Source organism: Oncorhynchus nerka, linkage group LG10 (assembly GCF_034236695.1).
Source record: "Oncorhynchus nerka isolate Pitt River linkage group LG10, Oner_Uvic_2.0, whole genome shotgun sequence".
NCBI classification, from domain to species: domain Eukaryota; kingdom Metazoa; phylum Chordata; class Actinopteri; order Salmoniformes; family Salmonidae; genus Oncorhynchus; species Oncorhynchus nerka.
The window spans coordinates 65,213,828-65,241,441 of NC_088405.1; the positions used below are offsets into that span (position 1 = coordinate 65,213,828).

At 42.3% G+C, this 27,614-nt stretch overlaps 2 protein-coding genes across 2 annotated transcripts; one reads left to right on the top strand and one right to left on the bottom strand.

Annotated features, from left to right (window-relative positions):
• Nucleotides 1-3,907: 3,907 nt before the first annotated feature.
• Nucleotides 3,908-11,693, bottom strand: LOC115136466 (transcription initiation factor TFIID subunit 9-like). Its single transcript, XM_029672045.2, has 7 exons — nt 11,609-11,693; nt 10,992-11,073; nt 10,728-10,864; nt 10,497-10,631; nt 10,301-10,382; nt 9,986-10,096; nt 3,908-4,257 (listed from the first exon to the last, which is right to left on the bottom strand). The coding sequence occupies exons 1-7, from the start codon at nt 11,642-11,644 to the stop codon at nt 4,100-4,102; spliced, it is 741 nt and encodes a 246-aa protein (XP_029527905.1). The 5' UTR covers nt 11,645-11,693; the 3' UTR covers nt 3,908-4,099.
• A 283-nt stretch (nt 11,694-11,976) lies between these two features.
• ap4m1 (adaptor related protein complex 4 subunit mu 1) lies at nt 11,977-19,997 on the top strand. The gene is made up of 16 exons (XM_029670980.2): nt 11,977-12,178; nt 12,342-12,403; nt 12,529-12,614; nt 12,727-12,833; nt 12,996-13,092; nt 13,254-13,364; nt 13,535-13,615; nt 13,752-13,814; nt 15,590-15,656; nt 15,813-15,866; nt 16,283-16,389; nt 16,508-16,599; nt 16,799-16,843; nt 17,087-17,137; nt 17,282-17,399; nt 19,543-19,997. Exons 2-16 carry the CDS (start codon nt 12,346-12,348, stop codon nt 19,732-19,734), a joined length of 1,329 nt encoding a protein of 442 aa, XP_029526840.1. The 5' UTR covers nt 11,977-12,178; nt 12,342-12,345; the 3' UTR covers nt 19,735-19,997.
• The last annotated feature ends 7,617 nt before the right edge of the window (nt 19,998-27,614 follow it).

Genomic DNA, 27,614 nt, shown 5'->3' on the forward strand with positions numbered 1-27,614 from the left:
TTCTGATTTCTGTATGCGTGTGTGCGTTCGTACAAGTAGAAACACATGTTGACTCACCCTACTTGTAGAGAAATGTCAATGCCATCCTCCTCTTTCATGTTTATGAAACGGTCTATCACTCTGTCATACAGTATACACTTAAATGTTTTGCTGTCCTAGGCTACCTGGCTAAAATGTTTGCTCGCTAGCCTATCTTCCATTCATAGGCAACGTTAGCTAGTTAACATTAGGCTTATTTTTTAAATGTTTTACTTGAACCTTTATTTAACTATACATCTAGTTATGTATTGAGCTTCCATCCTCTCAGGCCAGGGGCACAACAATGTATGAATTAATGGTTAGATCAGAATCTGTGTTATAATCATTGACCAGTACGGAGAATTAAGTAAAAGTCCATATCCCCATCTCCATCCATGGCTACTTTAAGAAACGGACAATTTTAGCTAGCTGGCTAACTAGCCACCGGAGGACAACAACACAACCAGATGCAACAATTCAAATTTCTGATTTATGCTCTCCATGGGATTTGATAGGAGTGATGTCAAATCCAAGCTGGCTTGCCTTGACACTTTTTGTTGGTGCGCCAGGACCATTCACAATTGAGCTCGCTCTGTTTAGCTCAACGTTGATTGGCACATGTTTTATACATTTTTTGTCGAGGGTGGCTAAATGCCTCCTGGCTTCCCTTGCCTTCAATGCTATGGGTGGCAACAATGTCATACTCATTTGGACCAGACAGCATCAGATAGATGGCCTACACATAGAGAGACAGAGGGAAGCTGGTTCAATCACTCGGATGCTTTCTCCTGTGAGATACATTTAGCCTCTTACGAATTGAAGGAAAATTATGAAACACAGAGAGACGCAAGATACATTATATTATAATTTTAAATTGAATTTAAAAAAAAAAATTGTTGGAAGCCTGGCTTCCCTTGGCAGCCATGAATATACGCCACTGCAGAAGCAAGGGATGAAAGATAGACTGAATGACACTGTATGGCTCAGTTGGTAAAACATGGCACTTGCACCGCCAAGGTTGTGGGTTCGATGCCTGGGGCCACCCATATGTAAACTGTATGCAAACATGACTGTAAGTGGCCTTGGATAAAAGCGTCTGATAAATGGAAAATATATAGTGAAGTACATTGACAAAAAAAGATAACAAACACATACCTGCGCGAAGGACTGGCTATAATAGAGTATCAGAGGCAGACAAGGTCTTATCTGATGACTCTGAGCTTGCTAAGAATCTTGAATACCGGTTTCATGGGCTTAGTAGCCTCAAATGCAGAGAACTTGCTTACGCATTGGCACATCGAAACAACATTCCTCTCTCAGACAACTGGTCAAGGGTTTGAATTGAAGGGTAAGCGCTATTGAACAGAGATAGTTATATCTGAATGTAGGCATACATTTGAATGTAGGCAAAAATAGTGTTTAACATGATTTTTTAATGACTACCTCATCTCTGTACCCCACACATACAATTATCAGTAAGGTCCCTCAGTCGATCAGTGAATTTCAAACACAGATTCAACCACAAAGACCAGGGATGTTTTCCAATGATTTGCAAAAAAGGGCACCGATTGGTAAATTAGTAAAAATAAGAAAAGCAGACACGGAATATCACTTTGAGCATGGGGAAGTTATTAATACACTTTCAATGGTGAATCAATACACCCAGTCACTACAAAGATACTGGCCTCCTTCCTAACTCAGTTGCCGGAGAGAAAGAAAACCACTCAGGGATTTCACCATGAGGTCAATGGTGTCTTTAAAACAGTTACAGAGTTGGTAGAGTGGCCAGACTGAAGCCACTCCTCATTTAAAAGGCACATGACAGCCCGCTTAGAGTTTGCCAAAAGACACCTAAAGGACTCTCAGACCATGAGAAACAAGATTCTCTGGTCTGATGAAACCAAGATTGAACATCTCTGGAGAGACCTGAAAATAGCTGTGCAGCGCCGCTCCCCATCCAACCTGACAGAGCTTGAGAGTGTCCGCAGAGAATAATGGGAGAAACTCCCCAAATACAGGTGTGCCAACCTTGTAGCGTCATACCCAAGAGGACTCAAGCCTGTAATCACTGCCAAAGGTGCTTCAACAAAGTACTGAGTAAATGGTCTGAATACTTATGTAAATGTGATATTTCCGTCATTTATTTTGCTTTGTCATTATGGGGTATTGTGTGTAGATTGATGAGGGGGAAACAATTATTTAATCCATTTTAGAATAATGCTGTAACCTAACAAAATGTGGAAAAAGTCAAGGGGTCTGAATACTTTCCGAATGCACTGTAGGTATTCCTCTTATCTAGGTGGGTGAGGTTAGTGTTGAGTGCAATCGAGATTTCATAGTCTACGGATCTGTTGGGGCGGTATGCAAATTGCAGTGGGTCTAGGTCAGGATTCCCCAACTGGTGGCCCATGGATGATTTTATTTAGCCCCCCAAGTTTTCTTTCAAATAATTATGATTTTACTTTTTTAATCTGTTCCAAAGTATTCCCATGCTAAGAGATATACACTGAGTGCACAAAACATTAGGAACACCTGCTCTTTCATTGACAGACTGACCAGATGAATCCAAGTGAAACCTATGATCCCTTATTGATATCACCTGTTAAATACACTTCAATCAGTGTAGAGAGGTGACAGGTTAAAGAAGGATTTTTAAACCTTGAGATTATTGAGACTTTGAATGTGTATGTGTGCCATTCAGAGGTTGAAGGGGCAAGACAAAATATTTAAGTGCCTTTGAATGGGATATGGTAGTAGGTGCCAGGCGCACCAGTTTGAGTGTAACAAGAACTGTAGCGCTGCTGGGTTTTTCACACTCAACAGTTTCCTGTGTGTATCAAGAATGGTCCACCACCCAAAGGCCATCCAGCCAACTGTGAGAGGCATTGGAGTTAACATGGGTCAACATCCCTGTTGGATGCTTTCGACACCTTGTAGATTCTATGCCTTGATAAATTCTGGCTGTTCTGAGCGCAAAGGGGGGTGCAACTCAACATTAGGAAGGTGTTACTAATGTTTTGTACACTCAGTGTATGTGATCCTATACAGTAAGCAAGAAATTATGTTTTAGTCAAATAGATCTGTTTGGGCTTCCTGCGGTTAATTTGCAGTACATATTATTTGCAATTATGATCCAGTCCCCTGAACAGCCACTCAATAAAAAATTGGCCCGTGACTGAATCTAGTTGATGATCCCTGGTTTAGGGTGTCTGGGATGTTGGAGTTTATGTGTGCCATAACCAGCCTTTCAAATGACTTCATGCTTACATGTGAGTGCTACAGGGTGGTAATCATTGTGGCAGGTAGTCTTAGATTTCTTGGGAACAGGAATGATGGTGGTCAGCTTGAGACATGGGGATTAGAGACTGGGAAAAGGAGAACTGTGTGCGCGTCCAATAAACTTTGATTTGGTCCGTTTCTTGGACCATACATCCATCACTAATCCTGTTAAGAAGAATTTAAACCCATATGTCCGAATGTACATCTATACTTATGTTACTCCGTTATTAATGTGCAATGTCTGATTGTTGTAGTAGCTGGGGAAGTTGACAGGACAATCCGTTTCTTACTGTTCATCTCAGGACAATGACAAAAAGTGCACAAGTCTACTGCTTTGGTATTCAAGAGTATATTCCCAATAAAAATAATCAGATCATGGAGTCATCAGATTGACGTCTCCCTCTATTAGCAACTGAGTGGAACAAGTCCTCTAAACTATTACCAGACGGAAGTGTAAAAATCCTATTGTATTCACTCATATCTTGCTTTCTGCATTTGAAGTACCATTAGAAGTTTTAAATATTTTTTTAAAAACTTAGTTTCAAGCTAAATCCTGCACTGTGGTAATGTGTCCATCTAGTGTTCCATAAAATACATTTCATAGACTACATTTATTCACACTTTTTTATTTTTATATACAAAAATTAGTGGCAAACAGGCATGACACTACACTTACTAAATGTCCACAACAATGATGGGGGAATTGTAGGCTGGCTGGCTAACCTCAAAACTACCTTCTACTATATTTACAGCACACTCTTGATTTCATCTAGCTGACTCCTTTATCAGATTATCCATGAGGTCATAATGCATCATAGTCATCGTCGTCTTCATGCTTCCTCTTCAGCGATTCGCTGGCCGAGTTCTGTGACACCATGTTGGTGGTGATGAGGATCTTTTTGGATCCGATCAGGGAGGGGTTGATGAGGACATTTTGAACCATTGGGGTGGATGGTGTGGCTGTCGGAGAACAAAAGACAAAAATATCAGGATTTATTATGAACATTTAAAATGCACATTTTATTAAGTGAATAAACAACTGAATTGAAGCATCTGAGAGACTTGAATTCAATTAAATCGTATTGGTTACATGCGCCAAATACAACAGGTGTAGACTTTTGCAGTTGAAAAAAATACAAATATTTGCCAAATAAAAATGAAATATTAACAATAAAAACAATAACAAGGGTATATACAATGAGTACCAGTACAGAGTCAATGTGCAGGGCTACGAGGTAGTTGAGGTAATACAGTATCAAGGGGTAGGGGTAAAAGTGACTAGGTAATCAGGATATAGAACAATCATAGCAGCAGCGTATGTGAAAGTGTGTCCGTGTGTGGCATCAATAAGCATATGTGTTTGTGTGTTGTATGTACTGTGTGTGTTGGAGTGTCAGTGTAGTGTGTGTGTGTGTGTGTGTGTGTGGATAGAGTCTAGTGAGTGTGCCAGTCAAGGGAGTTAGTGCAAAACAATTAAATTAAGATAAATAAATAAATGAGAGGTCAATGTAAATTATTTTCAGTGCCTTCTGACACTGCCTGGTATAGAGGTCCTGGATGGTAGGGAATTCGGCCCCAGTGATGTACTGGGCCGTATGCACTACCCTCTGTAGTGCCTTGTGGTCGGATGCTGAACAGTTGCCATACCAAGCTGTGATGCAGCAATTTAAGATACTCTCATTGGTGCAGCTGTAGAACTTTGAGGATCCGAGGGCCCATGCCAAATCTTTTCAGCCTCCTAAGGGTGAAAGAGTCATTGTCGTGCCCTCTCATGACTGTGTTGGTGTGCTTGGACTACGATAGGTCATTAGTGATGTGAACACAGGAACTTTAAGCTCTTGACCTTCTCCACTACAGCCCTGACGTAAATGTGGGTGTGTTCGGGCCTCCGTTTCCTGTAGTCTACAATAAGATCCTTTGTCTTGCCCACGATGAGGGAGAGGTTGGTGTCCTGGCACCACACTTCCAGGTCTCTGACCTTCTTGGGGACAGTCACTATGGTGGTCTGCTTAAAACATACAGTGGGGCAAAAAAGTATTTAGTCAGCCACCAATTGTGCAAGTTCTCCCACTTAAAAAGATGAGAGAGGCCTGTAATTTTCAACATAGGTACACCTCAACTATGACAGACAAAATGAGGGGAAAAAAAATCCAGAAAATCACATTGTAGGATTTTCAATGAATTTATTTGCAAATTATGGCGGAAAATAATTATTTGGTCAAAAACAAAAGTTTATCTCAATACTTTGTTATATACCCTTTGTTGGCAATGACAGAGGTCAAACGTTTTCTGTAAGTCTTCACAAGGTTTTCACACACTGTTGCTGGTATTTTGGCCCATTCCTCCATGCAGATCCCCTCTAGAGCAGTGATGTTTTGGGGCTGTTGCTGGGCAACACAGACTTTCATCTCCCTCCAAAGATTTTCTATGGGGTTGAGATCTGGATACTGGCTAGGCCACTCCAGGACCTTGAAATGCTTCTTACGAAGCCACTCCTTCGTTGCCCGGGCGGTGTGTTTGGGATCATTGTCATGCTGAAAGACCCGGCCACATTTCATCTTCAATGCCCTTGCTGATGGAAGGAGGTTTTCACTCAAAATCTCATGATACATGGCCCCATTCATTCTTTCCTTTACACGGATCAGTCGTCCTGGTCCCTTTGCAGATAAACAGCCCCAAAGCACGATGTTTCCACCCCCATGCTTCACAGTAGGTATGGTGTTCTTTGGATGCAACTCAGCATTCTTTGTCCTCCAAACACGACGAGTTGAGTTTTTACCAAAAAGTTATATTTTGGTTTCATCTGACCATATGACATTCTCCCAATCTTCTGCTGGATCATCCAAATGCTCTCTAGCAAACTTCAGACAGGCCTGGACATGTACTGGCTTAAGCAGGGGGACATGTCTGGCACTGCAGGATTTGAGTCCCTGGCGGCGTAGTGTGTTACTGATGGTAGGCTTTGTTACTTTGGTCCCAGCTCTCTGCAGGTCATTCACTAGGCCCCCCCCCCCCCCCCCAAAATGATCTTGTGATCATTTTGACCCCACGGGGTGAGATCTTGCGTGGAGCCCAAGATCGAGGGAGATTATCAGTGGTCTTGTATGTCTTCCATTTCCTAATAATTGCTCCCACAGTTGATTTCTTCAAACCAAGCTGCTTACCTATTGCAGATTCAGTCTTCCCAGCCTGGTGCAGGTCTACACTTTTGTTTCTGGTGTCCTTTGACAGCTCTTTGGTCTTGGCCATAGTGGAGTTTGGAGTGTGACTGTTTGAGGTTGTGGACAGGTGTCTTTTATACTGATAACAAGTTCAAACAGGTGCCATTAATACAGGTAACGAGTGGAGGACAGAAAGAAAGAAAAAGAAGAAAAAGTTACAGGTCTGTGAGAGCCAGAAATCTTGCTTGTTTGTAGGTGACCAAATACTTATTTTCCACCATAATTTGCATATAAATTCATTAAAAATTCTACAATGTGATTTTCTGGATTTATTTTCTCTCATTTTGTCTGTCATAGTTGAAGTGTACCTATGATGAAAATTACAGGCCTCGCTCATCTTTTTAAGTGGGAGAACTTGCACAATTGGTGGCTGACTAAATACTTTTTTGCCCCACTGTAGGTATTACAGACTCGGACAGGGAGAGGTTGAAAATGTCAGTGAAACTTGCAAGTTGGTCAGTGCATGCTCGCAGTACACATCCTGGTAATCCATCTGGCCCTGTGGCCTTGTGAATGTTGACCTGTGTTACTCACATCGGCAGCGGAGAGCGTGATCACACAGTCTTCCGGTACAGCTGATGCTCTCATGCAAGTTTAAGTGTTATTTGCCTCGAAGCGAGCATAGAAGTAGTTTAGCTCATCTGGTAGGCTTGTGTCACTGGGCAGCTCTTGGCTGTGCTTCCCTTTGTAGTCTAATGGTTTGCAAGCCCCGTCACATCCGACGAGCATCAGAGCCGGTGTAGTACGACTCGATCTTAGTCCTGTATTGATGCTTTGCCTGTTTGATGGTTCGCCGGAGAGCATAGCGGGATTTCTTATAAGCTTCCGGGTTAGAGTCCCACTCCTTGAAAGTGGCAGCTCTAGCCTTTAGCTCAATGCAGATGCTGCCTGTAATCCATGGCTTCTAGTTGGGGTATGTACGTACAGTCACTGTGGGGGCGAAGTCATCAATGCACTTATTGATGAAGCCAATGACAGATGTGGTGTACTCCTCAATGCCATTGGAAGAATCCCAGAACATATTCCAGTCTGTGCTAGCAAAACAGTCCAGTAGCTTAGCATTTGCTTCATCTTACTTTTTTATTGATCTGGTGGTTCCTGCTTTAATTTTTAGGAATCAGGAGGAAGGAAATATGGTCAGATTTGCCAAATGGAGGGCGAGGGAGAGCTTTGTATGCATCTCTGTGTGTGGAGTACGCAGTTGAAGTTGGATGTTTACATACACCTTAGCCAAATACATTTAAACTCAGTTTCAGAATTCATGACATTTAATCCTAGTAAAAATGTCCCTGTCTTAGGTCAGTTAGGATCACAACTTAATTTAAAAAATGTGAAATGTCAGAATAATAGAGAATTATTTATTTCAGCTTTTATTTCTTTCATCACATTCTCCATGGGTCAGAAGTTTACATAGACTCAATTAGTATTTGGTAGCATTGCCTTCAAATTGCTTAACTTGGGTCAAAGGTTTCCACAAGCTCCCCAAAATAAGTTGGGTGAATTTTGGCCAATTCCTCCTGACAGAGCTGGTGTAACCAAGTCAGGTTTGTAGGCCTCCTTGCTCGCACACGCTTTTTCAGTTCTGCCCACACATTTTCTATAGGATTGACGTCAGGGCTTTGTGATGGCCACTCCAATACCTTGACTTTGTTGTCCTTAAGCCATTTTGACACAACTTTGGAAGTATGCTTGGAGTCATTGTCCATTTGGAAGACCCATTTGCGACCAAGCTTTAACTTCCTGAATGATGTCTTGAGATATTGCTTCAATACATCCACATAATTTCCCCACCTCATGCTGCCATCTATTTTGTGAAGTGCACCAGTCTCTCCTGCAGCAAAGCACCCCACAACATGATGCTGCCACCCCTGTGCTTCACGGCTGGGATGGTGTTCTTCGGTTTGCAAGCCTCCCCCTTTTTCCTACAAACATAACAATGGTCATTATGGCCAAACAGTTCTATTTTTGTTTCATCAGACCAGAGGACATTTCTCCAAAAAGTACAATCTTTGTCCCCATGTGCAGTTGCAAACCGTAGTCTGGCTTTTTCTATGGCTGTTTTGGAGCAGTGGCTTCTTCCTTGCTGAGCAGCCTTTCAGGTTGTGTTGATATAGGACTCGTTGTACTGTGGATATAGATACTTTTGTACCCGTATCCTCCAGCATCTTCACAAGGTCCTTTGCTGTTGCTCTGGGATTGATTTGTACTTTTCGCACCAAAGTACGTTTATCTCTAAGAGACAGAACGTGTCCCCTTCCTGAGCAGTATGGCGGCTGCGTGGTCCCATGGTGTTTATACTTGCGTACTATTGTTTTTACAGATGAACGTGGTACCTTCGGGCATTTGGAAATTGCTCCTAAGGATGAACCAGACTTGTGGAAACTAACCGACATGCCAAAACTATAGTTTGTTAACGAGAAATGTGTGGAGTGGTTGAAAAACGAGTTTTAATAACTCCAACCTAAGTGTATGTAAACTTCCGACTTCAACTGTAGGTGGTCCATAGTTCTTTTCCCTCTGGTTGCACATTTAACATGCTGATAGAAATTTGGTCAATCTTATTTAAGTTTCCCTGCATTAAAGTCCCCGGCTACTAGGAGTGCAGCCTCTGGGTGAGCGTTTTCTTGTTTAGGAGTGCAGCCTCTGCCGGTACATTATATAACCAGCCAGCTGTATGTTGATATTGACGTCGTTCAGCCACAACTCCGTGAAGCATAAGATGTTACTCTTTTTAATGTCCCATTGGTAGTTGAATCTTCCCCGTAACTCGTCGATTTTATTGTCCAAAGATTGCATGTTTGCTAGCAGAATTGAGGGAAGTGGAGGTTTATTCGATCGCCTTCTCAGAAGGCAGCCCACTCTCCGGCCTCTCTTTCTCCACCTCCACGCAGATCATGGGGGTCTGGGTCTGCTCCCGAGGGAGCTGTATATCCTCCGCCTCGGGCTCGTCAGAGTTGTGAAAGAAGAAAAAGGATTCTGCTAGTTCGTGTTGAGTAATTGCAGTCCTGATGTCTAGAAGTTATTTTCGGTCATACGAGACGGTAGCAGCAAGTTACAAATGCAGATAAACGAACAAAAAAACGATCAGTTGGGGGCACGTCTGCCTTCTGCTCCGGCGCCATCTTACCCTGCACCGGGGTGCTGGTAGAAATGAGGTAAAACAGCTTGTTGATTAAGGTCTTAGTGCCAGCACCAGTTTGTGACAGTAAATAAACAGCTACGAAAAATACAGATAGAATACCTCATAATAGTCTGTAGTCCATACTAACTAAGGTGAGAAGAACATTGAGACGTCTTTAATATTAGAGATCGCACAATTGGTCAGGAGCTCGTAAACCGGCCACCATTTCCTCCGGCGACATTCTCTAATGATGTAAATACATAGTATAAAATGTATAAGATCACAGTAGACTCCTTCACCAGCAATCTGAAGCAAGTTAGCAGTGTAAAATTAAGGTTAGTCTTACAGGACTTGGAGGCTGCAGTCTGTGAGGATGGGATCTGAACGCTGAAGCGCTGCCCCGACAGTGACACTGGCGTCCCCACTTTGGTTGTGACTGTCTGCACTGAGGGAGTGCCTGGAAACATGCAGGAAGGAAGGAGTACATGTATTTTCTGTTTCATTACAAAAACAACAGATATGGTAGCAACAGGTCTGCACACCAGGAAGCAAACCCACATCCCACTGTCAAATAAGGACTTGGAGCAGTGTGTTTAAAAAAAACATGTAATAAAATGACACGTATGAGTGAAAACATAGATTGCACAAAATGGTCCCTCACCAAGGGTAGGCGTGCTGGGCCTGCTGGACACAGCTCCTATACTGAGGCGAGGCACTGTTATTCTCCCCGCAGATGAGGACACCTGCACAGAAGAGGAACAGTCAGAAGGATTCACAAAAGAGAACATACTGGAATAGAATACAATAAACATCGATTGCAAGTGCAGTAAAATCTGCAAAGCAGAACATAAGGCTACCTTTTTCTGTATGGACTTAAGCCTGTAGTTAGGCGCAGTAAGACAGTAACGGTCAGGGGGCAGGCGTGGCCCAGTGTATGGCTTAATCAAGGGCAGAGGGGTCTGGTTCTTCTGCCTAGCTACATCCAGCAGGAACTACAGAAAGACAACATTGTCAGAAGTTAGTCTAGATCATTTATGAACATCAGAAAAAAATGTAATGTCTGTCTTGGCACTAGTTTAAAATCTTACATCTCGTGGTGGTGGGGAGGTGAAGGACTGGTCCATTCGACACTGGATTGCAAGTCTTATGTCGTCAGCATCCACAATGTTCTTCTTGGCATGTGTTGCATAGATTTTGGCATCCTCAATAATAGTTGTCACATATCCTGTAAAATCAAATGATATATAAGGACAGCTGTTCATTGTCTTGATACGTTGGTGTCTTGTAACTACTAAACATGCAATATTGCACACTGAGCATAACTAACCTGAGAGAGTTGAATGTATACTTACTGTAGGTAAATTCCAGCATTTGATTAATAACTCTGGGCTCATACTCTGTTATCCCCATGTCTTTGAGGATTTGGATCATAACCTTTGCAATGGAAAAATATGAGCACATAAGCAAGAAATGCAGTATGTTGTGTGGCTGCATGGACAAACATGAAGTAGAGTAATATTTCCATGTGTTGTCATCAACTGCACTAGCTAGTTACAACAATAACAGTCAGCAGCTGACGTTAGCTTGTCCTGCTAACTAACAAGCTAGCTATTAGTTACCATTCCCAATAGGCAAGTAGATGCCATTACACAAAAACAACGTTAGAATGATATGGAGTTATATTGCTGGACAGCTACTCTACAATGCACATTTAAAATGAAGAGCGTCTCTTCTTCTAGGTCTAACGTTAGCTAGCTGACAAATAAATAACAAGCTAGCTAAATTACCTAGCTAGTTAGCTAACGTTAGCGAGCTCACTAGCTAGCGAACTTTGACACAATCCTGCAAAAACTAGAAACTTTAATTCAGCTGTCATAAAAGATATCTAACTAAACACTCATCACCACTGAAGCTACACTAATGAAACTATGACATCCCAGAAATTGTACCTTAGACGGTTTACTCTTACCTGTGCATCTTTAGGAACAGTTTTCGGAGAAGCCATTTTCACGTTTGACCCTTACCCCGCCCATCCACTTCCGCACAGCCGTACTAAGATACAAATCAATATGCATATAGTACCGCCACCCTCTGGTTCACCACGTTCATGACACTTAGCTTTATTATATATTATTTGGGGGCTTTATAAAATATACATATTTACTGTAAATGCATTGATCCAATAAAATATATAGCTAGCTATTCTATGATGCAAAAATACAACTCTAGCTGTTGTGAAATTGAAAGTGCAGGAACTGAAATAATCTCCCTAGGTGGCGCTGTGAAACTCGAGGTTGATTTAGCTGCCAGTCAACAAACACCAAATAAGAATTGACGCGTAAATAAACGATGGCTAGCTAGCCAGCTAGTTACGAATAATGTGATACCTATCTTCTTCGAGTTTACATTTCTGTCAACGTAGGGATTTTGGTATTTTGTATTATCAAGTAGCTAAGCAACCATCCTGTAGGAAAGCAGACACGATTGGAGGCACGATTCCTAGACAAGTAACGTTAAGTAGATTGCTATTTGGCTGCTGGTACGTAAATCTCATAAACACTGAATAACATTTGAAATGCTGATGTTTGATAGTCAGAGCTCACAGTGGGTTTTGTCGATGTCATGGTCGTTATAATGTTAGTTGGAGTTAACTTCGGTTGATGTTACCGACTAACATGCATAGTTTTTTTTTTCCCCTCTAGGAAGATGATATCCCAGGTGTTCATATTGTCCTCCAAAGGAGATCACCTCATCTACAAAGACTGTATCCTACATCATAATATCTTACCTTTCCCTCTTACACATATCCTTAATCTTCAGGCATTTCTCCCAGTGAGTTGTCATTGGAAATGCTGTGAATAATGAATGGCCTTAACCCTGAGTTGTTAGTCCGTGGTGAAGCTGGAAAAGATGCTGTCAACAAATTCTATGAGATGGTCACTGCATTGACTGGTGGCCAACCTCCAGTTGTAATGGTAAGTTGAAGGGTTTGGCAAATAGGCATGGTGTGGGTTTTGATCAGCCGTCTATTACGGTATAATCATAGTTTCAAACAGTAATGTGATTTCCCTCCATGGTTGCCCACAGAAACACAAGGAGCTGCATTTTGTTCACATCAGACAGGGAGGGCTCTATTGGGTTGCCACGACGAAAGCTGATGCCTCTCCCTTCACCATCATCGAGTTCCTAAATAGGTAATTGTGTCTGTAAGGAATGTATTCTACAAGTAGCTTTCTGTGTATTTAATATCTCATTTGGTGTGCATCAGTCTCTCCACAACAACCTGATTTACAGGTTGGCCTCTAGTGTGTGTGTGTGCGTGCGTGCGTTAATGTTTTGCTTACTGTGTGTCACAGATTAACAGCCCTGGTTAAGGACTACTGTGGTTGTCTGTCAGAGAAGTCTGTCCAGATGAACTTTGCTCTCATTTATGAGCTGTTGGATGAGGTAGTGGTGAGTATTCTCTCTCTTCTGGCATCCATCTTTATGCCATTTTGAAGGCCCTATATTTGGTCCTAGTTATCCGTGCCTATCTCCGTTCCTCCTTATTCCCACTGTCATCTATTTTCCTCCCTCTCTCTCGTCCCACCGTTCTCTCACTTTATCCCCATCAGGACTTTGGTTACATTCAGACGACCTCTACTGATATCCTGAAGAACTTCATCCAGTCTGAGGCGGTCAGCTCCAAACCCTTCAGCTTGTTTGACCTTAGTAACGTGGGGCTGGTAAGACACCAATGCATGGTCACAATCACACTGACTCTTGGGGCTGCCCTGAAAATAAGTGCACTGGGTCCCATTTGCTAACATTTCCTGGTTATCTGCTTTTTAACCTTAACATGTTGAGCCCTACTTACTCAGCTCTTTTATTCCACTTTCTTTTCCCTCCTGGTCAGTTTGGAGCAGACACCCAGCAGAATAAAGTGGCCCCCAGTGCAGCTGCCACACGGCCCATCGTGTCAAGTCAAGGAGAACAGGTAAAGAATGTGTCTACTGCTGGATGTTATGGGCTATTCCAAGGTGCTAGTGTGTTGATCGATGAAGATGTACAGATATGTATGAATTCTTTGTATATATGTATTCAACACCTTGTTTTTTCCCTTCTGTCTTCAGGGAGGCAAAAACGAGATATTTGTGGATGTGATTGAAAGGATGTCTGTAGTCATTGGTGCCAATGTAAGTATCACTGATTACATGGTGGAGCCATGCATATGATCAGTATCTCTTCCTTAAAGGTCAAGTCTCTCTACATATGTGAAAATGGCGCATTTCTATGATCTCTAGTTAAGAGGATAAGAAGAACGGTCCTAAAAAAACGCTGCTCTGTAGCTAGGTGTCCATCCAATTGGCGACAGATTTTCATGTGAATATTCTGAAATCTGCATAAAGAAAATATGTGCATTTTCCCACCAGTGGTGTGTTTCTACCAAATGTTTGTATCCCCCCCCCCCCCAATTTCGTGGTATCCAATTGGTAGTTAGTCTTGTCTCATCGCTGCAACACCTGTATGGATTCGGAAGAGGTGAAGGTCAAGAGCTGTCCGTCCCCCGAAACACAGGTTGCGCTGGTGCGCGATGGGACAAAGACATCCCTGCCAGCCAAACCCTCCCCTATTGTGTGCCGCCCCATGGGTCTCCCGGTCGCGGCCGGCTGCAACAGAGCCTGGACTCGAACCCAGAATCTCTAGTGGCACAGCTTGCACTGCGATGCAGTTTCTTAGACCACTGGGCCACTCGGGAGGCCGTGTTTCTACCAAACTGACATGTTGCGGGATAAAAGTCCGTGCGTGATGATGTAGTGCACACAAAATTAACTTTTTCGCTTAAGTTTTCAATAGCAAATGTGCCTACTACTCTGGTCTTGGGACAAGGGCTCTAGCCAACAGCTTGCAGATACAGTGCAGGTGGGCTAGTCTACATGGTGAGATTATTATGGATAAGTGTGAAAATATTTTTATTTGTCAAGCATTGATCATCATGTCACCAGAATAAGACCCTTGATATTTATTGGAAAGGAGCATCAAGATCACAGTGCACTTTCACCACCCCGTGAAGCTCATCATAAATGAGTTAATCTGTAAGGACAGACACTGGAGACCAGAAGCATGTACAGGGAGTGAACATTTAATTAAACACAGACATGAAACGGGACAGGACAGCGTCTGGACATGAAAACATAATAACATTAATGCTGACACGGGGAACCAACGGAGGAACAGACAGATATAGATGGGGCGGCCATTAACAAAGTGAAGGAGTCCAGGTGAGTCCAGTAAGCGCTGATGCGTGTAATGATGGTGACAGGTGTACGTAATGAAGGGCACCCTCGGACGCTAGAGAGGGAGAGCAGGAGCAGGCATGGCGTAATCGATAGCCTACTAAACTGCATGGTTTCCAGAGTCGCAGTAGGACCACACACACACCACATGTCATCGCATGACTAAATTTACTTCGATATGATGGGCATTACATCAATATTTGCATATAAATGTGTTTCGACCTCCATTTCTCACAAAAAAAACAGAAGAATAACAAAAAAATGATGTCTGCATTTTTTACACAATATGACTTTACTCACAAAAACTGTGGAGGGAAACGTAGTTAGTGATATCACAGGCTAGGATTAAACGTTTTAAAATATTGTGATTTTCAAAACCTGTAACGAGTTTCTTGCTCTCCAAGTCACCACACATCTCATAGTGTTTGAAAATCACTGTTGTAACTTCTGATTAGGTCATTGGGTAGAACCAATTATATTATTATATAATTATATTATGTTATAAAAAATGTTCTTCAAGGCATAGAAATGCGCTGTTTTCACATCTCTGGCTTGGTGCTGGAGATCATGAATATGAGCTTGAAAAGGGGCAGAGTTGCACTTTAACCTATACTTACTTTCTGTCCTTTCCATTTCTCTTTCTCAAAGCAATTAATTCCCTCACTGTTCTCCAGGGAGTTCTGATGAAGGCAGACATTGAGGGAGAGATCAGAGTGAAGTGTTACATGCCAAGTTGCTCAGGTGAGTTTTCGTGTTTCAAGTCTTCATTTTGAATGATAAGCTGCCAGAGTAGGTACGGTAAATAGAGGGCAAGTACAAATCCAAATTCCTCCGTGTCAAATTCTCATCACTTTCTCTCCCTTTCCCCCTCTACTCTGTTCATCACCCTGTTGATAGAGATGCGGATTGGACTGAATGAAGAGTTCAGCATAGGAAAGTCCCAGCTGAGCGGTTGGTACCATCCCTTTGCAAATACTACATCCTTCACTGGCAATATTAGTCAATTTTATAAGATCAGCAGTCACTGTGCTGACTGGATGGGTGACCTGAATGATTACTACACTTCCTGTAAAATCCTGCATAAGATGAATATGAGGCCATTGTATTAAAACGTATGATTCCCTGCCACGGCATTGATTGTCATAATGGATGTTATTGACCTTTAGTTGTACTCTTATCCATGTTGTGGAAGAGCACAGTCACTATGGGCTGAATTCCCATGGATTCATATTTGCACACATTCTCGTTCAGCTCTCTCATTGACATCAAGGCATTACACAAAAGTCTGCTATCGACTTTTATTCAAATTAGGATTCTGCCATATATTCCAAATGTAATTTCCCTTCCCCCACCCTCTCTCCTCTCAGGTTATGGGGCAGCTGTTCGTGTGGATGAGTGCAGCTTCCACCAGGCTGTCAGGCTGGATGAGTTTGACACCTATAGAATTCTGAAAGTGTGTCCCAGCCAAGGAGAGGTGCTCATGGAATTTACTAAATCACACACACACAAACACTACAACAATACTTGTATCTCACTGTTATATAAACCAATTTATTCTCTCACAGTTTCTTACAAACATTTTCCTTCTCTAGCAAACAGTGATGCAATACCAGTTGTGTGATGACCTGCCCACAGCCCCTCCATTCCGTCTATTCCCTTCTATAGAGAGGGACAGTGGTGGCAGGTACAGAACCCTGTTCATTCATGTTGGGTAGAGAACCCTTTACCAGAACCATCTCAAAATATGTAGAACACACAGATTTCCCTTACTCTTTGATGACAGTCATTTTAACTTCCCCATTTTACTAACTTGAGTGTTGGGAAATCAAGTCTTTAAACAACCCAACCACCACCCTTAACACACACTTGTTCTTCCCCTGTAGGTTGTTGATGTACCTGAAGCTGCGGTGTGACCTGCCCCCAAAGAGGTCAGTTCTCCATTAACAGGAAATGCTTATTTGCTGATATGCATCTTCTGTATGTTGAGAATGTAGAGTTTGCATGGAGCATATGTGGTAGTCATTGAACACTTTATCATGTTGTATGATGCACATTATAATAGTTTAATAACATATGATCGTGTAGTCTGTCAGTGTGATTGTCCTTGCCTTCTCTGACTGGGCTGCAACTTAGGTCCCTCTGTCACTGAGGCAATCTCTTTTCTCTTACAGCGCTGCTATTAATGTTTCTATTACAATACCGGTACCCAAGGGCTCGCTTCGGTGAGAAGAAACTCCTTTTTCTATCTCATGTTCCCTCCATCTTTTGCTTTGTCTCTCACTATGTGTAACCCCCCCCACACACACACACACACTACATAACAAGCTCCCCCTCCTCTCTCTTTTCTCACCCTCTTTGTTCTCCAGTCTCTCTCAGGAGTTGAGCAGCCCAGACCAGAGTGCTGAGCTGCAGCCAAAAAACAAGGCTGTCCATTGGGAGATCCCTCGCTTCCCTGGGGGCGCACAGCTCTCCGCCCTGTTCAAGGTGACTAAACATATCCAAACAACAATGGGAAACATGGAAATAGTAGATACTGGTAGTGTGAGGGTATAATAGGCCAGTTTCAATGATTATGATGTTAGGAAATCAGGAACTTCTTATCAATCAGGAAGAATCACCTCTCTGCACACGTGTTTGCTGTAGATCAGATTGTGAGGTGCAGATCAGGTTCTCAAAATCCATGAGCCATTTCGCATCGAGCAATGATGCATATGCAGACAGCATTGAATGGTTAACATGCAGTCCCATTCAAAAGTTTGGACATAGCTATTCATTCAACGTTTTTTCTTTATTTGTACTATTTTCTACATTGTATAATAATAGTGAAGACATCAAAGGTATGAAATAACACATATGGAATCATGTAGTAACCAAAAAAGTGTGAAACAAATCAAAATATTTTATTTTACATTTGAGATTCTTCAAAGTAGCCACCCTTTGCTTTATTGACAGCTTTGCACACTCTTGGACATTCTCTCAACCTGCTTCATGAGGAATGTCTTTCCAACTGTCTTGAAAGAGTTTTCACATCCTGAGCACTTGTTGGCTGCTTTTCCTTCACTCTGTGGTCCACCTCATCCCAAACCATCTCAATTGGGTTGAGGTCGGGTGATTGTGGAGGCCAGGTCATCTGATGCAGCACGCCATCACTCTCCTTCTTGGTCAAATAGCCCTTGCACAGCCTGGAGGTGTGTTTTGGGTCATTGTCCTGTTGAAAAACAAATGATAGTCCCACTAAGAGCAAACCAGATGACATGGCGTATCGATGCAGCCATGCTGGCTAAGTGTACCTTGAATTCAAAATAAATCACACAATGTCACCAGCAAAGCACCCCCACACCATCACTCCTCCACCATGCTTCACGGTGGGAACCACACGTGGAGATCATACGTTCACCTACTCTGCGTCTCACAAAGACATAGCGGTTAGAACAAAAATTCTCAGATTTGGACTCATCAGACCAAAGGACAGATTTCCACCAGTCTAATGTCCATTGCTCATGTTTCTTGGCCCAAGCAAGTCTCTTCTTATTATTTATGTATTTTTTTACCTTTATTTAACTAGGCAAGTAGGTTAAGAACAAATTCTTATTTTCAATGACGGCCTAAGAACAGTGGGTTAACTGCCTGTTCAGGGGTAGAACGACAGATTTGTACCTTGTCAGCTCAGGTGTTTGAACTTGCAACCTTCCGGTTACTAGTCCAACGCTCTAACTACTAGGCTACCCTTGGTGTCCTTTAGTAGTGGTTTCTTTGCAGCAATTCGACCATGAAGGCCTGATTCACACAGTCTCCTCTTTACAGTTGATGTTGAGATGTCTGTTACTTGAACTCTGTGAAGCATTTATTTGGGCTGCAATCTGAGGTGCAGTTAATTGGCCATTTTTGAGGCTGGTAACTCTAATGAACTTATCCTCTGCAGCAGAGGTAACTCTGGGTCTTCCTTTCCTTTCCTTGCCTCATGAGAGCCATTTTTATCATAGCGCTTGATGGTTTTTGCGACTGCACTTGAAGAAAGTTCTTGAAATTTTCCAGATTGACTGACATTAATGTCTTAAAGTAACGATGGACTGTCGTTTCTCTTTGCTTATTTGAGCTGTTCTTGCTGTAATATGGACTTGGTCTTTTACAAAATAGAGTTATCTTCTGTATACCAACCCTACCTTGTCACAACACAACTGATTGGCTCAAACGCATTAAGAAGGAAAGAAATTCCACAAATGAACTTTTAACAAGGCATACCTTTTAATTGAAATGCATGCGCTGGTTGAGAGAATACCATGTGAGAGAATACCATGTGTGTGCAAAGCTGTCATCAAGGCAAAGGGTGGCTACTTTGAAGAATCTCAAATATATAAAATATTTTGATTTGTTTTACACTTTTTGGTTTCTACATGATTCCATATGTGTTATTTCATAGTTTTAATGTCTTCACATTTATTCTACAATGTAGAAAATAGTCAAATAAAGAAAAACCCTTGAATGAGTAGGTGTGTCCAAACTTTTGACTGGTCTTGTACGTTAGTGGAAACTTTGCAAGTGCATTATATGCCCCTATTAGTAGATAGACAACTTTGTATATGATTGACCAACATGCTGACCACTTCCTCTCTCTCTGTACATTCAGCTGGAGGTCTCTGGCCTTAGCGCTGCCTCGTTACAGGAAGTGGGACCGGTCAGTCTGAGCTTTGAGCTGCCGAAGTACACCTGCACAGGACTGCAAATTAGATTCCTCCGCCTGTCCCCGATACAGCCTGGACCGTCGCAGCGCTGGGTCCGCTATGTAACCCATTCAGACTCGTATACCATCCGTATCTGATAAGGACATACAGTACATACACACACCATTGATCAGTCAGACTCTGGCTTACTCTCAGTACAGATGTGAGCCCCGATCTTGACTGCCTGAAAACGTCAAGGGACTTTTATATCAAATGTTTATTCTGTATATGGCGGAGTGACCCAATACAAATCTACTACATCAAAAAGTTACCCCTACATTTCACTATTGTCATTATATTATGTCATGTGGGAAATCATTCAGGAAAGTCTATGAATGTACATAAAAACATATTCAGCACATTTGAGTTTCTGTAATGCGGGGATAATCAGGATCAATATACAAATAACCAGGACCAACCCCTGGAGGTCCGCTGAGGTACTGCAGGGGGTCCACAGCTAGATAAAAAGTATGTATATATACAGTACCAGTCAAAACACCTACACATTCAAGGGTTTTTCTTTATTTTAACTATTTTCTACATTGTGGAATAATAGTGAAGACATCAAACTATAAAATAACACATATGTAACCAAAAAAATGTTAACAAAATATATTTGAGATTCTTCAAAGTAGCCACCCTTTGCCTTGAGTCCACCTGTGGTAAATTCAATTGATTGGACATGATTTGGAAAGGCACACAGCTGTCTATATAAGATCCCATAGTTGATAGTGCATGTCAGAACAAAAACTAAGCCATGAGGTTGAAGGAATTCTGTCTATAGAGCTCTGAAACAGCATTGTGCTGAGACACAAATTTGGGGAAGGGTGCCAAAAAACATCTGCTGCATTGAAAGTCCCCAAGAACACAGTGGCCTCCATCATTCTTAAATGGAAGAAGTTTGGAACCACCAAGACTCTTCCTAGAGCTGGCCGCTCGGCCAAACTGAGCAATCGGGGGAGAAGGGCCTTGGTTAGGGAGGTGACCAAGCAATTTGACCATGGTCACTCTGACAGCGCTCCAGAGTTCCTCTTTGGAGATGGGGGAACCTTCCAGAAGGACAACCATCTTTGCAGCACTCCACCAGTCTTTATGGTAGAGTGGCCAGACGGAAGCAACGCCTCTGTAAAAAGGCACATGACAGCCCGCTTGGAGTTTGCCAAAAGTCACCTAAAGGACTCTCAGACCATGAGAAACAAGATTCTCTGGTCTGATGAAACCAAGATTGAACTCTTTGGCCTGAATGCCAAGCATCACGTCTGGAGGAAACCTGGCACCATCCCTACGGTATGGTGGTGGCAGCATCATGCTGTAGGGATGGGTTTCAGCGGCAGGGACTGGGATACTAGTCCGGATTGAGAGAAAGCTGAACAGAGCAAAGTACAGAGAGATCCTTGATGAAAACCTGCTCCAGAGCGCTCAGGACCTCAGACTGGGGTGAAGGTTCACCTTCCAACAGGACAACGACCCTAAGCACACAGCCAAGTCAAGGCAGGAGTGGCTTCGGGACAAGTCTCTGATTGTCTTTGAGTAGCCCAGCCAGAGCCCAGACTTGAACCCGGTCGAACATCTCTGGAGAGACCTGAAAATAGCTGTGCTGCGACGCTCCCCATCCAACCTGACAAAGCTTGCAGAGAAGAATGGGAGAAACATAAATACAGGTGTGCCAAGCTTGTAGCGTCATACCTCATTTGCAAAAAAATTGTCATTATGGGGTATTGTGTTTAGATTGATGGGGGAAAATGTAATCAATTTTAGAATAAGGCTGTAACGTAACAAAGTGGAAAAAGGGAAGGGGTTTGAATACTTTCCGAATGCGCTGTATAGTGGTGTATGACTCCAGGATTCTTGGAGTCGACTCATACTCCTGTGGTTGGAGTCGACTCTTGCTCAACTCCCAAAACACGCTGAAACTGATGTGCATACAGCACCTCATTGCAGAGTCCTATTCGGCAGTAGCTGTATATGGGTAAAATCACTAGAGAAGCGCTGTTTGCTCTACAACCTGTTAATTCATATGCCTTGCGACTGACATGTAAGCCAAAAGGCAGAGACCATAAGAAGGCAGAATAAATTCAACCACACCTTTGTTTTATCACAACTGGATAGCAACCTCTGTCCATTGAAGTCCACAAATTGCATGTACAGTATCAAACAGTTACATGACCTACAGCATGGTTAAGGTAGTTTGTTTACGACTTTTTGGACCACTAAACAACTATTGATTTAGAACCACAGAGAGTTACCGCAAGTCGCAAAGAAAACAGGAGTTGCCTCTACTATTCCAGCACCATTTCAACTTCAACATTTCAACATCAAATCACCTTTGCTTAGTCTAATACAATGACAACAAAATGATACCAAAAACGATTTAGTCCAATCAACGTAAGTTAAATATGATGTAGCTGTCCATGATTCTAATTTCTCTGTGTGTGTGTGTGCGCTTTCGTGCAAGTAGGAAAAACCTGTTGACTCACCCTACTTGTAGAGAAATGCTAATGCCATCCTCTTCTCTTTCATTTTGATGAAACGGTCTATCACTCTGTCATACAGTACAAGCTTTTGTTTTTTGTTGTCCCAGGCTACCTGGCTAAAATGCTTGCTTGCATTTCCATTCATGGGCAACATTAGCTAGTTAACATTAGCCTTCTACATATTGAACTTCCATCCTCTCAGTTCAGGGGAACAACAATGTATGAATTAATGGTTGGATCAGAATCGCTGTTATAATCATTGGCCAGTACGGAGATTTTAAGTAAAACCACAAGTCCAAATCTCTATTTCCATCCATGGCTAATTTAGACAACAACACAACGAGATGCAACAATTCAAGTTTTTCTGTCAATGATGTGTGCTCTCAATGGGATTTGATAGGAGTGAAGCCAAATCCAAGCTGGCTTCCCTTGACACTTTTTTGTGGAGCACCAGGACCATTCAATAAACTCGCTCAGTTTAGCTCGATGCTGATTGGCTAAATTTTCATACTTTTTTTTGTCAAGGGAGGTAAGATGCTCGCTATCTTCCCTTGCCTTCAATGCTATGGGCGGCAACAATGTCATACTCGTTTGGACCAGACAGCATCAGATAGATGGCCTACACGTAGAGAGACAGGGGGGCGCTGTTTCCAGTGAGAACGCGCATTCAGCCTCTTGCGAATTTAAGGGAAATGATGAAACAGAGTTAAAGAGATTATTTATGTTTTTATATTTTTTTATTTGGTCTTTTTTTGGGAAGCCTGGCTACCCTTGGTATCGATGAATACACACTACTGCTACTAGGAAGACTACATGTGCGTTCTAAAGGACTGACATGAGCATGATGCTGCCCATTTCTCATACATTTAGCCTATAAAAGGCCTATATCAAATCAAAGTGTATTTGTCATGTTTGCCGAATACAACAGATGTAGACCTTACATTGAAATGCTTACTTACAAGCCCTAACCAGCAGTTAAATTTTTAAGTAAAAAAATGGTATTAGGTAAAGAAAAAAACGTTAAATGACAGTGAAAATAACAGTAGCTAGGTTATATACAGGTGTTACCGGTACAGAGTCAATGTGTACCGGTTACCGGTTAGTTGGGCTAATTTGAGGTAACATGTACATGTAGGTATAGTTTAATGTGACTAAGCATAGATGATAAACAGAGTAGCAGAAATGTGAAAGAGGGGGAGGGGGGTGGCGGGACACAATGCAAATAGTCCGGGTAATCATCAGGTGCACCGGTTAGCCGGGCTAAGTGAGGTAATATGTTCATGAATGTAATGTTATAGTTAAAGTGACTGCATAGAGGGTAGTAGTAGCGTAAAAGAGAGGGGGGGGGGGGGCAATGCAAATAGCCCGGGTAGCCATTTGATTACCTGTTCAGGAGTCTTATGGCATGGGGGTAAAAGCTGTTGAGAAGCCTCTTGGACCTAGACTTGGCGCTCCGGTACCGCTTTCCGTGCGGTAGCAGAGAGAACAGTCTTTGACTGGGGTGGCTGTGGTTGTTGACTATTTTTATGGCCTTTCTCTGACACCGCCTGGTGTAGAGGTCCTGGATGGCATCTTGTTTGAATATAGAAGGTAACGTGTAGGAACTAAAATATTTCAGTGATATTTCTGCAGTGTGCCGACTTGACGGTTCCCATGGGATGATGCGGCACACTCTGCTGATAAACCTATTTTTTGCCTTGGTATAGCTCTATTCGGACTGGTTTTACTAGAGACGTTGGTTTTGTAATTGTTATACAAGCATGTGCGCTATTCCACGGCTCTATTCACACAATATTTGTTTTTCAAAACTCCCCTGTAATTCAATTTTTTTTTTAAATGGATTGACTCTTATGACGGAAGCATGGAAGGTTTTGTTGTGGCGTAAAGCTATTTGATGTCTAGACGATAATAGGCAACACTGATAACTCTTATTTGGCTGCCAAATGTATAGGTCTCCCCATAATATTTAAATTGATGAAGTGCGATCATAGGCAAATCATTATTTTAACGATCCATGTCCTTCCTAATAACGATGCCCCCCACCCTGCTGATTTGAGCTTCTGAACCATATTTGCACATGATTGTGTTTGTGGATGAGAAAGTGAACATGCCTTTTCCAAAAAGGTTTGCGGAAATAATATAGTGCTTTGCGATGTAGCTATCATCCTCTAGGTTTTCACGCCAACCCTAATCTAGCGCGTCTGATTCAATAGTTAGCTGGTTGATAAACTGATCAGGTTAGTTACAACTGGGGTTGGAGCGAAGACCTACAGGAATTTAGCTCTCAGAGAATAAGGTTGGAGAGCCCTGACCTAGGACATCAACAGCCAACCAGTGTTTCATTAAATAATCTATAGGCACAAGTGTTTATTGCACATTTAGGCCTAATTAAACTGATGCTGTTGGCGATTTTCAACTTCAATTCACTGGCACTATGAAGAATAGCTTAACCATACTCATTGATAGCCTAATATATACTTTTGGTGAATTTACGAGGCATTGCTAGACATGCCATTGCTACACTGAACAAAAATATAAACGCAGCATACAACAACTTCAAAGATTTGACAGAGTTACAGTTAATATAAGGAAATCAGTCAATCAAAAATAAATGCATTAGGCCCTAACCTATGGATTTCACATGACTGGGAATTCAGATATGCATCTGTTGGTTCTCACAAAATGTAGGGGAAAGGATCAGTTAAATGAAACAATCTGAAAACCAGTCAGTATCTGACCACCATTTGCCTCATGCAACGTGACACATCTTCGCATAGATTTGATCAGGCTGTTGATTCACGCTGTCTGCCATCTGCCCGGTACAGTTGAAACCAGGATTCATCCGTGAAGACCACACTTCTCCAGTGTGCCAGTAGCCATCGAATGTGAGCATTTGTCCACTGATGCCGGTTACTACGCCGAACTGCAAACGTGACCAACACTTTACAGGTTGCGTTTTTCTTTCAGTCTGTATATAATGTGTCACCCTCACTTTCTTCCTGTATTTTTCTCTCTCTCTTCATGTCTTCTCTCTCACGCGATTCTAGGCGTGGTATCCCAGCTGATTGTCTGTTTAAAGGTTACTGTGCATATGAGTACACAGGAGTATGAAAGGTGAAGACCACTGTGTGTGTGACTACAACTTGAGAAACAGCAGCACCAGCAACAGCTTTGGGATAAGGGAAAACTCACAGTAAAATCCATGCCTTACGTTTTTGTAACACAGAGAAATAAAACTTGATTGTCTTCATTACTTCATTGATGCACTGGTACAGTATGAGCCAAAATGTGTATTTTTAATGAGGTTTTCCAGAACAATCCTCATTCCATGCAATCTCACACATTGATCTTGTGTTTATATCAGATCATCAAAAGGTTCTACAGCTGCACCATCGAGAGCATCCTGACTGGTTGCATCACTGCCTGGTATGGCAACTGCTCGGCCTCCGACCACAAGGCACTACAGAGTGTGTGTGTACGGCCCAGTAGGTCACTAGGGCCAAGCTTCCTGCCATCCAGGATGTCTATATCAGGCGGTGTCAGAGGAGGCTCTAAAAATTGTCAAAGACTCCAGCCACCCTAGTCATAGACTGTTATCTCTGCTACCGCACGGCAAGCGATACCGGACCGCCAAGTCTAGGTCCAGAAGTCTTCTTAACAGCTTCTACCCCCAAGCCACAAGACTCCTGAACAGCTAATCAAAGGGCTACCCAGACCCCTATTTTACGCTGCTGCTACTCTCTGTTTATTATCTATGCAAAGTGACTTTACCTATATGTACATATAACCTTGACTAACCGGTGCCCCCTGTATATATAGCCTTGCTTGTTATTTTACTGCTGCTGTTTAATTATTTGTTACTTTTTTCTATTTTTTACTTAACACATTTAAAATATTTTCTTAACTTCTTAAAGCATTGTTGGTTAATGGCTTGTAAGTAAGCATTTCACTGTAAGGTCTACACCTGTTGTAATCGGTGCATGTGACAAATAACATTTTATTTGTCACATGTATATATGTATGATTAAAATGAATAATAATAAACCTTTGCGAAGTGAATTGTCTGTGTACAGTGCAACAGACACTCGAAGTGAAATACAGCTAACATGGAAATGACACATTGGGACACATTTAATTGCAAAGTGATCCTTCATATAATTGATATACATTTTAATTACTGATACCTCCACTATGCTCACATGTTCTTGACCTGATTTGTTTTATGTTGTTTGCACAGGCAACGCTCTCACGGGAGTATTTACATGAACATTCCTGCTGGCCTACTTTTCCAAAAATCCATTCATACCACAGAAACATAACCACTGAATGTTGGCCTTTCTCAGTTAGGTACGGAAATCCATTAATCCAATCCTAGTCTCATGGCCATCCCACACTTGAACTGGATGCAGAGATTTGTCAAATCCCATACAACAATCGCAGGTCCTGCAGCCAGGCAGCCACTTCCTGTAGTTCAGGAACAGGATCTGATGCCATCAGGCGAGGCCAGCCATCTTGTTGAGCAGGGCCTTCTGGTGCTGGAGGTCAGAGTTCGCAGTGGGTTGGAGTAGCCCTGAAACCGAGGAGGAGGAAAGAAAATAGGATAACAGAAACAGTCAATTTTACAATTGTAAACTACCCTGACGGTGTCTCCAGTAATGACACTTCTGCAATATATATATATATTTACTTTCATTGTACTGGTGTGAGTATATAGTCTCTCACTGCTACATGTTTCCACGATGATATTGAATTACCTACCATCATCTCGGCCAGGGGCACGGTGGCCAACAGCAACTTTATGGCGAATCTGGATGTCCCGGATGGCCGCTCGCCCTTGAGCTAGGTCACTCAGCACGAGGCTCAGGTGCTCCTCCCCCACCGTCACCTCCAGTGTCATCACAGGCTCCAACGCCTGCCTCCCGCCTGCCTCAGAGCCTACAGAAATGGACAAACACAACAATGTTACTACTGTAGTATTACTATCACCAACAAACATGCTACTGTATTGCTAATGCCTTTTTTCTTCTATGGGCACTCACAAACCACTGAGGAGACTACAGTACATAGGCAGAGATCATCTCACATTGTGTACACAACTCTATCAAAGGTGTTCCTGTGCAGGTGTTAATGTACAGTACTAGTCAAAAGCTTGGACACAACGACTCATTCAAGGGTTTTTCTTTATTTTACTATTTTCTACAGTGTAGAATAATAGTGAAGAAATCAAAACAATGAAATAACACAGATGGAATCATGTAGTAACCAAAAAAAGTGTTAATTGTACATTTGAGATTCTTTAAAGCAGCCACTCTTTGCCTTGATGACAGCTTTGCACAAGCTTGGCATTCTCTCAACCAGCTTCATGAGGTAGTCACCTGGAATGCATTTCTATTAAACAGGTGTCTTGATAAAAGTTAATTTGTGGAATTTTGTTGTGTTGTGACAAGGTAGGGTTGGTATACAGAAGATAGCCCTATTTGATAAAAGACCAAGTCTATATTATA

Bases quoted from the DNA above. Each gene is read 5' to 3' on its own strand.
- LOC115136466 (XM_029672045.2), bottom strand. From the start codon at position 11,644: ATGGCTTCTCCGAAAACTGTTCCTAAAGATGCACAG. The intron at 11,074-11,608 runs GTAAGAGTAAAC...TCCATTGCAAAG, and splicing joins CTGTTCCTAAAGATGCACAG to GTTATGATCCAAATCCTCAA. The intron at 10,383-10,496 runs GTAGCCTTATGT...TCTTCTGTGCAG, and splicing joins TTAAGTCCATACAGAAAAAG to GTGTCCTCATCTGCGGGGAG.
- ap4m1 (XM_029670980.2), top strand. From the start codon at position 12,346: ATGATATCCCAGGTGTTCATATTGTCCTCCAAAGGAGATCACCTCATC. The intron at 13,093-13,253 runs GTGAGTATTCTC...TATCCCCATCAG, and splicing joins AGCTGTTGGATGAGGTAGTG to GACTTTGGTTACATTCAGAC. The intron at 16,600-16,798 runs GTACAGAACCCT...CTTCCCCTGTAG, and splicing joins GAGAGGGACAGTGGTGGCAG to GTTGTTGATGTACCTGAAGC.